This window comes from Cricetulus griseus (assembly GCF_003668045.3).
Source record: "Cricetulus griseus strain 17A/GY chromosome 1 unlocalized genomic scaffold, alternate assembly CriGri-PICRH-1.0 chr1_0, whole genome shotgun sequence".
NCBI classification, from domain to species: domain Eukaryota; kingdom Metazoa; phylum Chordata; class Mammalia; order Rodentia; family Cricetidae; genus Cricetulus; species Cricetulus griseus.
The window spans coordinates 74,775,762-74,794,058 of record NW_023276806.1 but is presented as its reverse complement, the minus strand read 5'-3'; the positions used below and the strand labels follow the sequence as shown (position 1 = coordinate 74,794,058).

Genomic DNA, 18,297 nt, shown 5'->3' with positions numbered 1-18,297 from the left:
ATTTAAGGGCATTTTACAGCCCTTCAAAACAAATCAAATATTACCAGTAGTATTATAGCGACTAGAAAGGGCCTCTCAGCAGACTACACAGTCTGTCACTGTCCCTGTTATGTAAAAACATCATTCTTTCCTTTCTCAAACCCAACTCCAAAAAATGTTGCCAGTGTGGAGCTGCCAAATATATAGAACACATATTTCAGAACTTGGGGGTATTCTCCTCACTCCAAAAATTCTCATTTTTCTTTGGGTTCATTTAAAATAATGTTGTTTGGTGGTACTGAGAACTGGACCTAAGGCTTCACGAATGCTAGGCAAGCACACACCTGCAGGCCCAATGTTGGAGATTTTAAAAGCATGATAAAACTTCTGCCCCCTCTTCAACCAAGTCATGAAAGAAAAATAGAAAATGGACTTTCTATGCATGGGCTGAAGAAATGGCTCAGCAGTTAAGACTACACACTGCTGTTGGGGTTCCCAATGCCCACAGAAGGCAGATTACAACTGTCTGTACCCCAGTTCCAGGACATCTGACCCTCCATCCTCCATGGACACCTGCCTTTGCACTCACACAAGTGTAAGTAATAAAAAATAGGCCTTAACTTGAGAAACCCACAGAAACAGCTGACCTGAACAAGGGGAGTTCATGGACCCCAGACTGATAGCTGGGAAACCAGCATAGGACCAACCTAGACCCCCTAATCCTGAGTGTCAAGTAGGAGGTCTGGGATCTCTGACAGTGGATCAGTATTTATCCCTAGTATATGAATAGACTTTGGGAGCCCACTCCACATAGAGGGATAGTCTCTCAGCCTAGATTCACAGGGGAGGGCCTAGGCCCTGCTCCAACTGATATGACAGACATTGAAGATCCCCCATGGAAGGCCTCACTCTCCTGGGAAGCAGAAAGGGGGATAGGATAGGGAGTTGGTGGGGAGCAGGGGAGGAGGGGAGGGAGAGGGAACTGGGATTGACATGTAAAACAAGCTTGTTTCTAATTTAAAAAAATAGACCTTAAAACAGCTATGCCTTTGTAGTACTTTGTTCTTTCTGAGATGGATGCATTTAATGTTCAGTTCTCAACTTGACGTCTTACTGTTATTTGCACCTAACAGTTTGTGGTTTAATATAAAAATGATTACATTAACACCTTCCATTCCCAAGTGCTGGATACAGTAACACATTTCATATACCCCAGGAAGCTCTTAGTGACTGTGCTTCATGTTGACTGGCTTTAAGGAAGGAGAAACCCTCTCCTTGCTTTGAAAATAATATAGTAACACCATTTACTTTCTTCAGCCCTGATGTTTTGTCTTCTGCCATTTTTACAAAGTTTGAATTAATGGAACTCCTCAAATAAACAGAAGAAAGTTATTTTCTTATAAAATCTTAACTGAATCTGAACCTCCAGAAAAATAAATTATGTCTGATCCTGTGGACATGGTGTACATGCCCCATCCTGTGTCCAAGGCATGTGACAAAAAACATCAGTGTCAGTCAGGCACAGAAAGACACAGAATCTCACTCACATCCAGAATCCCCAAGTGTTGATCTCATGGCAGCTGATGCAGTGTGGCTACTGGAGGCCCAGGGAGAGGGGGTTGGGGTGGATTGATAGTGAGTTGGAGTTAAATAGCAGTAAGCAACTGACTTAACTCTTCTGTGCAGTATATCCATGTACTAAAGAACCGTGTGCCATCTTGGCATTTTCAAATTTCAGTTAAAACAAAAATATAACTGGTAGTTTTAAAAAGTAGTTAATTTGACAGCACAATGGAGTGTCAGTGTGTCTGTGACTCTTTGAGACTTTTCTCGTGTTGGTTTCATCCACTGCCACCTGTTCTCTGGGTCAACAGTGCCGTTGACACGGCTCTCATCCTGTTGAGCACCAGTGCAGACAGAACTCAGGTGAAACAACATTTTCCCTAATTGCTGTGTATTTTATGACTGTGTTATTTCCAAAGCTGTTCCTACCTCACCATGAGGCTTTATGGATTGTTATGTATTATGAATGTTCTATATGAGACAAAACTACTGTGTTTCTTCTCATTTATTAAAAGCTAAGTAAAAGAATTTAAAAAAAAAAGTAGTTAATTTGGAAACAAGCATGGCTCTCTGGGTATCATAGCAGCCAGCGGCCTGGTCTCTCAACTAAACTAGTACATTTCCTCACTTTAGTGATGTGACTTTTGCAGACAGCTGCTGGTCAATTGAAAAATAAATGCATCCCTGTTTTCTATCATTTTTTATTATGATGTGGAAATATGGGAAGAAAAAAAAGGAAAGGAAAAGAACTCTGTGTCAAATGAACCTGGTTTTATCCCTTGGTTATAAGGACAGCTTAAAGTACCTGGACTACATAGGGCCTGCTATAAAATCTCAAGTATATTTCTCAGGTAAGCATTGGCTTTTCCACCAATCAATAAAACTAAAGTTCTTAAAGTCAGAAATTAAGCTCATTCCATAGACTTTCCACTACTATGATTGGATGATGACAAGAGCACCGGAAGCTAAGAAAGGATTGATGAGCTCAGAGGATGCTCTGGTAAAGTGGTCTGACTCCACAGCGAAGATTTTAAAAGTTTACAGCTGAAGAATTCTGCAATTTGTACATGATCTAATATCACAAGCACAGATGGATCAAATAGCTGGACATCTGTTTTCTAAATCTGGCTTTGATGCTCTCTTCCTAAGGTCACTGGAGGGAAATCCTTAAAGCACTATAAGTTTGCAATGATCTTTTCCTCTATTATTCATACACAACACTTGCAGAGTGCCTCATCTATGTTGACAAAAATGCATAGAATGTGGAGCAAATGAGATCAGACATGTGGCATTCTCTATGTATTCCCACTATTGAATCTGGCAAACCAAGGGACCTCAGCCAAGCAGGTTAGAGAGAACTCATTAAGTACATAGAGGGACTCATGCATGTGGCCCCTGAAAACACTGCTGCAAATGAATGTTTCAGAACCTCCCTCAAGTAGGGAAGAATTCATAGGGGGAGGGGCTTTGCTCTGTTGTGTTGTGTGAGAGCCAAAGTTGTTTTAATTACTGTGTTTAAGAAAAAAATGAAACAAAAATGCCTCTAACCTGTAAGTCCCTTGCCCAAGGACAGATACTTCCTGAAATGCTGGAGCCTATTGCTGGTATTTTTATTCCCCTAAAACAAGCTTGTTTAACAAGCAAATTGCACCCGGTGTGCTTGATCACATGCAGACAGGAAACAAGTCAGGATGTATGCTTGCCCCTGATTGGATGTAAGAGGGAGGTTTGCAGGCAGGAAGTACATCAGGAATATGCTTGTCACTGATTGGACCTGATGGGAAATACAGAGGCCTGATGGATTTGCCTTTATTAGCTTCTGCAAAATATGACACATTGCCACTTCCTGGGAACCCCAGAATGGTCCTGGCCAGAACCTATCGTCTTGGCCAGTTATTAAAGTTTGCTTCAAATTAGGCTCAAAAATTGTGGAACTGGTCTGTCTCTCACAAATCTAGGGTTTAACAGTTATTTTTGTTGAAGTTTATAAAATGATTATTGCCAGGCACTATAGTTCCAAGCCACACTCCAAAGGGCTTTCAATAACTTCTTTGGATTTGACTTTCTACCGACAATACCAATACCTCTCACTTCTCCATCCTGGTGCTTAGCATGGGATAGATACTGATCCAGAAATGGTGATACATGAAAACTAAAATTGCATTTGTTCTCATGCAGAGCTCTTTGCTATTCACACAGAGAAAATAATTTTTAAGTGTTGCATTTGATTAGTAATCAATTCTACTCCCAGTTTGAAAACTTTTTACTTTTTTTCCTACCTTGGAAATATTTTTCACAATGAGAAAGCCTCTGCTCCTAGCTGTAGAGATAAGTGGACAATTAAATGGGGGAAAACTTACTTTTTAACTTCAGAATCAACAGCAGTAACAAACATATTACATAATCTAAGAAGGGATACAATTGCAAACAAGGCACTTGGTTATATTTTAGAAATTACAATGAATGCCCTTGGAGATTTGGGAAGCTCCTGACAGTTTAAAGAGTAGAGTCTGCTCAGGTTCAGGCCCTGATGAGAATCACCAGTGGGCTAGCCTACAGAGCTGACTTAGAAGGCCAGTTATCAGAACCACTCCAACAAAGATGGGATTTGTCTTTCTCTAAAAGAAAGTTCAAGTGTATCTAGACACCAAAAATCTATTAAATACAAAGCCCAGACCAGGAGTTGTTTATTAAGAGTGGTCCCATAGACCTCAAAACTTTACAGGCTATTGCCATTGTGATGGGAAATATATACATATATATAAATATATGTATATATTTCCTATTGGTTGATGAATAAAATGATGTTTGGCCAATGGAGGTAGGAAGATAGGTGGAACTAGGAGATGAGAATTCTGAGAAAGGTAGGCAGAGAGAGATGCCATGTAGCTGCAAAAGGAGTAAGAGGTCCAGGCATTCTCTGCTAAGCCAAGACCAGGTGGAAATATATAGATTTATAGAAATGGGTTAATAATTAAAACAGAGCTAGCCAATAAAAAGTCCTAGCCATCAGCCAACAGTTTAATAATATATTGTCTGTTTATTTGGGGCTGAGAAGAACAGCAGGACCTGGTGAAACAAGAAAAACTCCAGCAACACCATTGCTCTTGGTTACCTTCCAGAACTTGACAATAAGACACTAACGCTAAGGCAAAACATAATTGAGTCACAGAACATGAAGAAATCAAGTTGGTACCGATGAGGAAGCTTCATACCTATTGGATAGCTTTCATAGTGTTGAAAGTGCTGTGTATGCCACTGGAAGAGAAAATCATCAGTCTTACAGCTATAAAACCTGCAAGCTGTAGTAACAACCAAGCTGGCAAGATATGCTACTGGTGCACAGTGGCACTGTTATGAGAATAACCAACCACTTTCTGGTTAGAGTTAAGACCTGCTACGAAAGATGGAACTCATGTTGAGACCAAGACCTTTTGTCAAGATAGGTCATAGGCTGGCTCTAAGGGAAAACCCCTACTATTATTATTCTGCTAAATGGACAGTATTTTTATATTCTTTTTTCTGTCAGATTTATTTACTAGCATTTTCATAACACCTTAATTTTCTCACCTATAAAATGGAGATTATATTTGTTTTCTATTGCCACATAGTAAATATTCACAAATTTTGAAATTTAAATGGAGTACCATGCATCTGCTTACAGAAGTCTAAGGATGGCATGACTGCCTTGTGGCTCATGTCTCCCAAAGCAGAGTATCTCTGTCATCTCTTTCAAGTTCATATGGTTGTGGCAGACTCTACTTCCTTGTGGCTGTAGGGATGGGTGTTAGCCAGGAGCCATTCTCAACTGGAGAAGGCCCAGACTCTTAACCACATGACTCTTTAACGTTTAAGGCTACTAAGGAAATCTTCCTCAAGCCATATACCCCTCAGGGCTGCAGCCCCTTTGTCAAGAACTTTGGGTTCTTCTAAGAGTTTAGTTGATTAGGTTAGGCTCACTAAAGCTAAATCTCTCTCTGTCCCCTCCCTCCCTCCTCCCTCCCTCCCTCCCTCCCTCTCTTGCCCAACCTGTGTAGTATTCGGAGATTAAGCCTACAGCCTTAAGCATAATGCTAGGCCAAGTGTTCCATAACAGAGCTACATTCCAGTCTCTTTCCAACTTTTTGTTTGGGGACAGGGTCTCTCTAAGTTGTTTGGACTGTCCTAAACTCTACAGACTCACTCTGTAGCCTACACAGAAGTAAAAATTATGATTCTCCTGCCTCAGCCTCCCAAGTAACTGGGATTACAGGCTTATGCCACCACACTGGACAAATTTCCTTTTCTTAAATTCAAAGGATTTAGGGTCTTGATTATACTTACAAAATCCCTCAACATCGACACCCTGGGTGAGTATTTGATTGAATATCTGGAACAAAGTGTGTTTACCAGGAAATGAGAATTTTGGGGACCACTGGAACTCTGCCTCCCACAGGGCTAATGGCAATCCCTCAGAACATTGTTCTCTGGATTACATGAGTTATGTGTGTATGGTGCTGGCACAATATTCCACACTGCAGGGCTCAACAAATGACATCTATGGGCACTTATGTTTCTATTTGCCCATCTTTTAAAACTGTAGTGTTATAAGTACTGTAGCAACATGATAGAATTTGCACACCACTTGATTACACAACAGGAAGTAGCAATTCCGGCTCTATCCTTAATAAACTCACAAAGGCCAGTGTTTATTGCTTGCTTAAAGTTGATTAATTGCTTCAAATTATTTGAAACATTACAGTCAAACAACAATGACAAAAACATTCATGTTCATCTGTAACAGGGCATAAAACGAAATTCGTGTTTCTGTATTGCTCTCTTTTTTTTGACAAGAAAAATGCATCACAGAATCTAAGCCTTAAACACTGACATTTTCCAGAAAGAATTGTTTTGTTTCAAACCTTGCACTGAATATACAGAATGAATATACAGAATGAATATTTCAGATGCCCCATTCTTGCAAAGAGACCTTTATGCCTTTCTTGATTCAATAATTCCAGTCTAAAATGGGCAACATTATGCAGTTGAGTAGCTCAGTCACAACAATGAGGGTCCTTATCATTGGCTGTGGGAAGAAAGACATTGAAAGGGTTAACAGTAATATTTTGCAAATTGAGGCAAGTAGAGAACAAACACATTAGCATAACAAAAGGTAGCCAAAGGGAATTTTTCCACTCCACTGTTTGGTACTGAGAGCCCAGTGTTACCAAGGAAGGAGGCTAGAGGAGAAAACCTTAATGTGTACACATTCTTGAAATGCATTGAAGGGACCAGCTCCCCATTTTGGCAGCCATAATAGCCGAACATGTACTTGCCTGAACTTGCCTTGGTCACTAGGAGGTCAGATGCCTGCCTCGTGGCAAGGAACCAATCAGAAGTTAGCTAGTAGGGCTATGCTTTATGGCTCTGGGTGTGCTTTACGGACAAGTGCACAGCAGAGCGGTTCAGAACATAGCAACCACCCTGGGAGGGCCTATGGGCCATAACAACCAGTTGACCAATTAACACAGGGCAAATCCTCCAAGCCTGGAGGCACACCAATCTTTAGCCTGTGTATACCCCTAGACACATCCTAGATGGATGAAAGGCCCGAGCTAACCAGCGCGTTAAACAACTGCCAATAAAGCCTCTTGCTGTTTGCATCAAGCTTTCGCCTCCACCTGGTGATTGGGGTCGCCACAGTCCTGGGCCAAAATCCTGGGGGCCTGAGCCACCAGGGGTCTTTCAAGATCACATTGTATCCATTCTACTGATTTAAAAAAAAAAAAAAAGCCCATAGTTGCAGAAATGGAAAATGTGGTAATGTGGTCCTTTCCAGTAAGGAAAGCTAAATAGATACCCTCGAAAAAGCACCGGTAAAAAACCAATCCCAAAGATCGCCTGAGTATGGCAGGGCTATACTAGAAGTGGATTGAAAATAAAGGGGGAGGTGGAAACAATGGCAATGTATACAATTAATTAAACTCAAATGTAGCAGATTTATTCCTTCAGAGAATGTGTCTAGCTTACAGTGGTTAGCTGTTATTAGCAGGCATTTCCATTTCTTTTTTATTAGGTCTACCATACCTAGACTTATTTAAACATGGTTTCATAGTACATGTTTAATTTAGACTACATTTATTAATTGAAAAATTTCAAAGAATATATAAAAATAATATTTATTAGTGGATTGTATAAAAATGTTAGATTTTTAGTTACTTATCTGTAGTTCTGGGATGAAATGTAGGACCTTGTGCCAATCAGGCAAGTATTCTACCCTTGACTAACAGTCCCAGCAACTAATCTGTAGATCAATATTTTCCTTATTATGAATAATGGACCAATATAAATGTTTTATATGATTGTGACTTCTTTTTAAGTTTAACACCTCAGTGAGCATGACTATTCAAATCTTGGTGTGTGATGGGGGATGTCCTTCTTTATGCTGTGACTATATGTTTCTTTTATTTGTTGATGAATAAATGCTGATTGGCCTGTAGCTATGCAGGAAGTATAGGTAGGGCTACCAGACTAGGAGAATGCAGGGAAGAAGGGAGAGAGGAGCCACTGGGGAGATGCCATGTAGTCGCCAACGGAGTAACATGTGAGAGCATTACAGGTAAGCCATAGCCTCATGGCAATGCATAGTTTAGTAGAAATGGGTTAATAATTAAGAGAGAGCTAGCCAATAAGAAGCCTGAGCCATCAGCCAAACAGTTTATAATTAATATAAGCCTCCGTGTGTTTATTTGAGACTAAGGGACTGAGGGACCAGGTGGGACAGAAACATCCGTCTACAGGTATGCTTTGTTAATAAATTAAAATACAAAAGGGTGAGCATATTTAATATAACATAACATTTTTGACATGAAAACTTGTAGCTCTAAGAGAAGTGAAGATATCTTCTTAGTATTGACTGACCAAATGTCATGTTTTTGTTATTAAACACTGAGTAGCAAAATATCAAAGATGATCACTCAAAGAAGTAATAAAATTACTTAAGAATTGGTGTGTAAATTTGGTTTCCAGGGAATTATGAACTAGGAATCAATGGATACCATGACCTTTCCATCGTTTGCAGATCACTACTTCCACATTGTCTGTTGACTAATGGGCAACTCTGCACTAAACTCTTATCTGATCTCTTCCTTTATACACTTGCTTTCTGTGTGTGGGGGTCACCTGAGCAAGCTTGCACATTAAGGAACTAGAACACAAACAACTAATAGGCAGGCTGGTAGCAAAGTTGTCCCAATCCAAAGTTTGGGAAAGAGGAAGAGGGACAATGTGAGAACACCAGGGTTGCCAATTGCTGCTGAAGTATCTTGGTTGGTGCTAATTTTTGAGCTGTTATGAACTTGGCACACCCTGTCAATAAAATTTTTTTAAATGCATTTCAAAGCAGAAGTGAAATACTTTTTGATATTTCATGTTGTAGTTTTTCAACCATAATACAGAAAACTGAGAAATGATTGTAGCTCTAAACCCCTCTGAAAATGAACATGACACCCTTGTTTCCCAGCTTCTTTATAAGATGGGGAAAAGGAGTTAGAACATAGTGATCATTCATTCAGGAATAATACATCATTCAAGTGTACACGGGAGGGTGTGGGATTTCATGCTTTTTTTTTTAAATGTGAAACTGATATTTCTCAACTATCTGAGTTTTCAGATCTGTTGCAGGAATCTAAAGCCAGCTCTTTCCGACTGCATTGTCACATTTGCTAACTCTGAAGAGCCTTCAGCTGCCCACATAAATGATGACTGACAGTCCACAATGCTGCTTCCTTACAGAGTCATAAAGACATGGGACCCTGGCCAGTCCCCCAGCCTTTGGGCAGCTCTTTCCATTCACACAGAGAGAGTGGAGTTCTTAGTGACAGCTTCCTCTCAGGTTAGAAAGCAACAGTGATCATCTCCACTCATTTTCTTTTTATAAGTTTTAAACATTTTTATTCATTCTTTGAAATTTCACATCATGCACCCAAATCCCACTCATTTTCAAGTCTCTCCCTATCTGCCAATCACTCTTGTAGCATACCCACCCCCCAAGGAAAATTTAAAAAGAAATAATAAAAATTAAAAAGTACAAATACAAATAAGAATATTAAACAAAAAACCAAAACCAACCAACCAAACACTTTGCTCCTCCATCTTTCCTGCCTTTCCATTGCCTTTCCGTGTTTGGTTGCATTGGGAGCTGCTGTGTATCATGCAGTATTCCCTTTTGTCCAAATAGCTTTACTTGGAAATGTTCATTGTGTAATATGTTGTTGGTCTGGTTCAAGGCCTTTGGCTTCTGGTCTACCAACAACACTTAGACCCTCACTGAATTGCCTCAGATATCCTTCCATTGCCCCAGTCACAGAGATCCTGTAGCTATGGTTCCACAGGATCAGTCCCTTCGTGTGCTTTGTCTAGGAGGTCATAGATGGTGTGCCAATTCAAAGCCCTGGATGTGTGTCTAGATGGTAGCAGAGTTGGTTAGCCTGGAGTGTTGGAACCACCCCCCTCCGCTAAGGGGGCAGAGCCAGCTCTCTCACACCCATGGTAGGGGGTGGGGCCAGCTCAGCAAGGTCCTAGTACTTCAACACATTGTTCAACACTTGGTTTGCATGGGTCCCAGTGGCAACATGGACAACGGACATCAACACAGACCCCAGGTGCATCAGGACCACGGAACTAGACATGACCAGCAGCAGCAGCTTGGGCCCAGTTGTCTCCATGGCTCTGAGTGGCAGCTCAGGCCTCTCAGATCCAAATGGGCTCAGCAACAACATGGTCCCTGGACTCCAAATTGGCCCCAGGGGTTGGCCCAGACCCTGAGCAGCCACATAGCCCTCAATGGCAACAGGAGCAGAGCCACAGACATCAATAAAGACCCTGGCTGTGGCAGGACAGCAGACCCAGGCACGACCCCCAGCTACGAATTAGTTCCTGTCACTATGGCCACAGGTAGTGCAGGCCACTCTGATCTGTTTGGCCCTGGAGGCAGCCTGACTCTTAGGCACCAAAATGGCCTCAGGTGTGAGCCCAGACCCTGGGCATCTAAACAGCCTTTAGTGGTAACAGAAGCCACGAACATCAACTTGTACCCTGGCTGTGGTAGAACCATGGACCCAGACTGGCCCTCAGGTCCAGACACCTCCATGGCCTTTGACAGCAGCGCAGGCCTGTATGTCATCATGGCCCAGGGTGACAAGCAGGACACCCACATTAGCCTGGTTCTTACCTTCTTCACCTCTTCAGATGAGCCATTCTGCCTCTCTTTAACTCCCACACACAACCACATAGTGGCTCACCATAATGGTGACTGCCCAGTCAGTCCATAGATTCTTCTGACTTGTCCAGGGCAAGCAACCCCGGGTGCGTGGTATCCATTGATTTTCTTTTAGCTGGATTTATCACTCCTACTCCATTTTTCAACCTGATTTCCCTTACAGGAGAACTATAGATGTTTAGACATGTGGTCCCTATCTACCAAGGAATAACACTGAATTAGTTTTTCTCCTTTTGCAGCTTGAAGACGTAGCTGTTCTTGCGATTGGAAAGATAAGCCATCGTTATCAAAACCCATGGTAAGTACCCATGAATGTGTTTTAAATTAGTTAATAGGCTTCTTTTATAAGTTAGAGACAGCTTATTTTCCAGTTTTGAAAATTACACTATCATTTTATTTTTATTGCTTCATATTGATTTGTGTGGGAGGTAAAACCACAAATTTTTATTTCTAATTAAGAATAAATTTTACTTTCTGCCAGTCTAATTAGGGAAAGGGACAGAACAAAGTAGCATAGTAAAGAACATGCTAGATGACAGTGAGGTAAAGAGATGTCAACCTGCAGCTATTAGGACTGGACATTCCAGCCTCCACTAGATGATAGGACAGACTTAGTAGACTTCCTAGGGGAGGCCTTACCTCTCTGTGGAGCAGATGGGAGGAGGCAGGGTGGAGGGAGTGGAAGGAAAGAAGGGAAGGGGAACTGGGATTGGAATGTAAAAAAATTAATTAAAAAGTCAAAAAAGATTATGATGAGCACATTCATTTTAACTTTGTAGATATTCTTTCTTTAGGAATATGTATCTATATCTACCTATTAGTTAAAAAGACTTTATTTCATGCTGTTGGCCTAGACACCACGATAATATGTAGCCTTGATTAATAAACATAATCCTGACAAAGTTACATAATGGCTTGAATTCATGTTGCCTTAAAGTAACCACTAACAAAAGTTAAACGCTGTAGCTCCAGGTGGATTAAATTATGGGGAAAGAGCCAACACTGGGCTCTTATTTAAATGGAACACAATCCAGATGCTGGAAGGAGCAGGTCAGACTAGAGATGTAATAGTATTATCTCTATGGATTTGTGGGGGTGGGGCTTGGGAAAGGGGCACTGCTTTTTTTCCAGTTTTCATTCTTGAAGGATACAGCTTATTACCATATACAAAAATATTAGACTTTGTCTCTTCTACTAACATAAAATATATCACATGGCAGAGGCAGGCGGATCTCTGTGAGTTCGAGGCCAGCCTGGTCTACAAGAACTAGTTCCAGGACAGCCTCCAAAGCCACAGAGAAACCCTGTCTCAAAAAACCAATATATATCACATAAAAAGCAACTTCAAGCCCCATTGTCTAAAGCTCACTGGGTGGCAGCTGGAAATATGGCTTCCTGCTCTTGTAGAGGACCTGGGTTTGGTCCCTAGCACCTACATGGTGGCTCACAACCATCCATAACTTCAGTTCCAGAAGATTTGAGGCCCTCTCTGACCTCCACAGGCACTAAGCATGAGCATGGTTCTCATACATACATGCTGGCAAAGTATGCATATACATAAAATAGAATCAAATATTTTCAAAAGCCTATCAGGTACTGTCCAGAAGATCTCACTGGGTAACATCTGTGACTTGCTAGGCACAGCTCCTGCTCCTATGTAAAGCCACATAGAAAGAGTTACACTGCATTGCATGAAAAGCACATGTTCTATATGAAAAATTCCTTTGTTTGAACAGCATTGCTTACATCTACTGTAAATACTTTATCAACTCCTTCTCAGCAACAAAAACAGAGAGAGGCTAGTGGAAATTAGGACACCTTTAACAACTCTTGATGATAAAAGTGTGAATGTGCTATACTCTTTATAAACACCTTCTTAGAAAGTATCCGAGAAACATTGAAGCTGTGAATGTTTTTCCTAGAGAGAAAAGGTTACCTTTATTTCTAGGGACTATTCAATGGATAGTAACAAGTCATAAGGATGCAAAATGTTTATGGAAAAAGTCCTTGTCCTTAGGGGATTATGAATTAAGTTGGGAAACTGAGCATAAACTTAAGAAGGAAAATACCAAAATCAATCTGCCAGTGTGACCACTGTTAGTCAGTTTTCTGTTACTATGACAAACACCTTAGAGATACTCAAATTCAAATTATGGATAGAAAATATTCTTTCTGGCTCAGAGTTTTAAAGGTTCTAGTACATGGTCAGTTAGACTTGTGGCCTTTAGGCAAAGCTATATAACATGGTGGAAAATTTTGTGGTAGAGCAAAGGCATTTACCCAATGAAAGAGAGAAAAAAAGAACTAGGGTCCCAAGATCCAGGTTAGGGCATACATCCCATGGCCAGAAGATGACTTATGAGATTCTAGATGTTACTGTTTTTCTGCTTTTCTCTTTCTCTCACTTCTTTCCCTTTCTTCTTCCTCTTCTCTCTCCTCCTCCTCCTCCTCCTCCTCCTCCTCCTCCTCCTCCTCCTTCTCCTCCTCCTCTATTTTTGGGATCCTAGAAACCAAGTCCAGGGTCTTAACCATGACCTCACTTTGTACCACTGAGTTATATATTTACCCAGACCCTTAAAGGCTCAGGCACCTCACAGACTGGGGCCTTGGGGATGCTCATTTAAACCATAGCAAGTGCGAATTAATAAATAGGACCAGAACCAGAGAATTATAGAGAAGTTGAAATTGCTTTAAATGTTGGTAGTTTCTAGATTCTTCTATGACCTGTAGGGGATGTCCTGATTCTAACAAGTGCCTTAGAAGATGCTTCTGTCCTGTGTGACATGAAACACATGCCCTGCTTAGAAACATTTCTGCCTCCAGCCAGTTTCCATGCTCTGTTTTTCTAGGACAGCAGTAGTACCCAGATTCAGCACTTACTCTGTTGAAAGTCCACTAGAGTCCATAATCACAGCAGTGAACAAGCGAGGGTTAGTGTATACTTTCCTTGTAATGTGAATTCTAGAGGATGAGGGAGCATTAAAAGAACTATATGGCTTAAAAAAAACAAACGCAACATTCATGCTTTTTGGTTTTTTGGTGTTTCTGGTGCTGGGGAACAAACATACTTTTAAGTTTTCTTAAAACATTTTTTAACCTTAATTTTTATTTTATATGTATGGGTGTCCTGCCTGTATGTATGTTTGGTGCACCATGCACATGCCTGGTACATGACAAAGCCAGAACAGGGCAACTGATACAGAACTGGAGTTACTGAGAGTTGTGAGCTGTTATGTGGGTGCTGAGAATTGAACTTGGGTCCTCTCGAAGAGTAGTCAGCTCTTAATCACTGAGCCATCATTTCAGTCTGAGACCACTGTAAGTTTGTTCAGCTCGAGTTATCTAGTGAGTGTCAAGACAACCAAGGCAATGTAGCAAGATACTGTTTTAAATACAATCAAGTGGGTTAGGGAGAGAAAAAGTTAAAAGGCGTAGCAGGGCATTTCTGTTATATCTGGCATATCTGAGAAGTGGAGGTCATGTCAAGGTCACTCTTTGATACATAGCTAGTTTGAAGCCAGTTTGGGTGACAGAAAAGCCTGTCTCAAAAAACATTATAATCCTAGTTTGTGATATAAAATCTCACTCCAAAAAGTATTTACGAGGACCTTTCGGCAAGAACCTGGGCTATTGAATGCATTAGCACAGAACACAACTTACTGAATAGAACACCAATAGTGCAGACACTAAGACTGACAATTAATAGTACCTCACGAAACTGAAAAGTTTCTGTAAGTCAAAGGGCACAGTCAACAGGACAAAATGACAGCCTACAGAATGTGAAATGATCTTCACCAACCCCATATCTGACAGAGGGCTGATCTCTAAAATATACAAGCAACTCAAGAAGCTAGTCACCAAAACACCAAGTAATCCAATTAAAAAATGGGGTTACAGACCTAAACAGAGAATTCTTAACAGAAGAATCTCAAATGACAGCGGAAACACTTAAAAGAAATCTTCATCATCCTTTGCCATCAGGGAAATGCAAATCAAAAGGACCCTGAGATTCCATCTTACACCTGTCAGAATGGCTAAGATCAAAAACACAAATGATAGTTTGTGCTAGAGAGGATGTGGAGCAAGGAAAACACTCCTCCCTTGCTTGTGGGAGTATAAACGTGTACAACCACTTTGGAAAAATCAATACGGTGGTTTCTCAAAAAATTAGGAATCAATCTACCTCAAGACTCAGCAATACCACTCCTGGGCATATACCCAAAGGATGCTCAATCATACCACAAGGATACTTGTTCAACTGTGTTCATAGCAGCTTTATTCATAATAGCCAGAAACTGGAAACAACCTAGATGCTCCTCAACTGAAGAATGAATAAAGAAAATGTGGCACATTTACACAATGAAGTATTACTCAGCTGTTAAAAACAACGACATTAGGAAATTTGAAGGCAAATGGATGGAACGAGAAAAGATCATTTGAGGAGGTAACTCAGACCTAGAAAGATAAACATGGAATATACTCACTCATAAGTGGATATTAGCTGTAAAGGATAACCATGCTACAGTCCACAGACCCAGAAAGGCTAGTTAACAAGGAGGGTCCAAGAGGGGGATGCATGGATCTCCCTAGGAAGGGGAAATAGAGGAGATTCCTAGATGGACTGAGGGCAGGGGGATATGAGAACCTGACAGATAAGGTTGTGGATGGGTGGAGGGGGAAAGTACTGAGATAGATGACTGGAAAGGGGGCTTTTGGGGGTTGGGTAGAAGCCTGATGCAAGGGAAACTCCCAGGAGTCTACAAGGATGGCACCAGCTAAGACTCCTTGTAGTAGTGGATGCAGAGCCTGAACTGGCCTCCCCTATGATTCAATTGGTGACCTACCCAGGTTGTCATTGGAGAGCCTTCATCCAGTGACTGACAGAGGCAGATTCAGAGGCCCACAGCCAAACATTGAACCAAGGGGAGGTGCAGCTTGATATGCCATGCTTTGCTGATACCCATGGATGGCCTGTCCGTTTCAGAGTGAATACAGAGAGGTAGATTGTGGGGAGGCATGGAGGGAGGCAGAGGGGAGATAGAAGGAGGGAGTAGGATGTGAGGAGGGAAGGGAGACTGAGGTCAGGATGTAAAATAAATAAATTAAAATTTTAAAATGTAAAAAAAAAAAATCTGGGCTAAGAGTCAAAGAGTTAAAGGCTTCCTGAAGAAGTGAACTGACACTGCTTTGAATAAAGTCCGTGTTGGTTATTCCAGGAATGCTTTTCAGTACACTTATCTTGTTACAATTTATCTTGTCTCATTCATAAGTTTATGTACAATATGAATCTAGTCTGTTATCAAGCTGATATTGAAAGTATGAGCACGAGTTCATCCTGGCACCAGGAGCTACTTGAACCAGGCAGGGAAAGCACGTTGAACTAGGATCCACACCTGGATCACAGAAACTCCCAGTAGAGTGGAAAGGCAGGGGATTGATAGACTTGCTGGAAAGTTGTGGGCCTGTTTGGAGAATTTGGATTTTAATCTGAGAACAAAGAAAGCGCATTAGGAGGGTTTAAGTCAGAAGGAACATGATCCATATCCTTTTGCTAAGGTCACTCTTACAAAGTTGGAATGTTGTGTAGAAAATGGGTGAGAGGTGCTGGGAACAGGAACAGTTGTGACAAGATCAGTTAGGAGACATTTCACTTGTACAGACCCATGCTGGGGCTTTAGACAAGGCAAACTAGAGTGTTATTATAGAGCGCTGGTACTCAATTGAGCTTTTAAAGAAAGTGGATTGTAGATAGATGAAGACGGGAGACAATGTCTTCTGTAATGATGGGTAGACACATACATAACATAAATTCATAAAGCATGGTTAGTGTAACCAGTAGGTTGCTGGTGAAGAAACTGAATCACCAAGCTGATATTTTAGTCTAAGTTCATTGATTCCATTGATTTAGGCTGGGATCTGGGCTTGGGTGTTTTAAATAGATCTTCCTTACTGCCTATGTTGAGCAGCCAGCAAAAAGAACCCCAAGATTAGACAGGGGAAAGAAGCCCTGTGAGCAGGGTTTCTCACACAAGGGCCAGCTACATGGAAGACAATGAAGCAAGCAAGGGAGCCTTGCAGAAGGCCCCTTGAGACCATGGAGGGTAATAGCAGTGGGTAAAGAATCTAATTGGGATATTCAACACCAGGAAACAGAGAAAGCAAGGGAAACAACAGTAGGTAGACACTTGGAGTTATCTATCAGTGGCCTCAGAAAAAGCAGCGTGGGAAGTAGGATGATTTGAATCAGCAGCACTGAATGTTTGTGCCCATTGGTTTTTGAGATGGACTGCTGTTTTTGAGATGGACTCAGCTTTGTTTCATGTTCACCCTCTCTGTGAAACATAGAAATATTTTGATTTTTCATTATTTCTCTTACATTTAACCAGTTCTTGGTATATACCATCTACTGGCTGTGACACTTCAGACATGTTATTTAAGTAAGACCTCACGCTCCCAATCTTTAAAGTGATGGCAACAGAACCTCCTATGCAGGGTTACAGTATACACTGCATTGTTGCAAAGTACTTAGGACAGTGTTTCATATACATCAAGGACTCAATGGGTAATAAAATCATAAATTTGTCACCCAAAACTGTCTCGAGGGTGTAAGAGGAAGCCAATGAATGGGTCTCTAAGACAACAGATAAACTGAAACTATGATTAGCAAACTAGGCACTTAATTTATGAATATTATTTCTCAGTTAATGAAATGTTTTGAAATAAAGAAAATGCATCTATGAAAGTCCTCATTGTGGGATACTGGCCCCGGAAGCTCCCCAAACAATGCAGGCTATTACCATTGCTCTTCTTTGTCCACCATTACTAAGTAGTTAGACTCTTAAGATTCTAATGCTAAAAATACAATACATTTTGTTGCAAGACAGAAAGAAATCAAGCTGAAACTGACCTCAAAACTTCCTGCCTGCTGGCTAGCTTTTGTAGTGTTAGAAAGTGTTTACTACACAGCAGTGTGTATTACATACTATCATACTGACCTGGTATGTCAGATGCACACACTGGTACAACAGTGACATGAAGCTTATGGGATAATACCCACTTTCTTATTGGATTTGAGGTCTATTCCATAGAAAGGAATTCATACCTGGTACTGTAAACCTAGTTAAAAGACCAAGGCTCAGGAGGTCATAGACCTTGGGGTAGGGCAAAACTACATCTGTTGCTAAATGGACATCTTGCCAAACTGCCGTCTAAATATTATTACCCACAGACTAATGCCACTCTCAACTCCTTTATGTAGTGGGCAGCAGTTAATGCGGCAACTCACAGCTAGTCAAAAGACTGGGAATAAGTGACCATAGAATGCTCTTAGCCCTACATAGGACATCTATATCAACTCTCCCCCTCAACGATCAGGTCATTTCAATGAAGAAGAATCAGAAAGAATGTTAACAGTAGGGAGACCAGGAGGGTGCTGTGAAATGCTGTCTTTTGGACCTGACATGGCTGCTGAACTCATGAACTCACTAAAACTATGG

At 41.1% G+C, this 18,297-nt stretch overlaps 1 protein-coding gene across 1 annotated transcript in view; it reads left to right on the top strand.

Annotated features, from left to right (window-relative positions):
• Window positions 1-18,297, top strand: part of CUNH4orf45 (chromosome unknown C4orf45 homolog) — a 49,060-nt gene that overhangs the window by 9,850 nt on the left and 20,913 nt on the right. Inside the window, exon 3 of the mRNA XM_035451336.1 lies at window positions 11,041-11,099. Within this exon, the coding sequence (XP_035307227.1) occupies window positions 11,041-11,099 (59 nt within the window). The remainder of the gene's footprint in view (window positions 1-11,040; window positions 11,100-18,297) is intronic.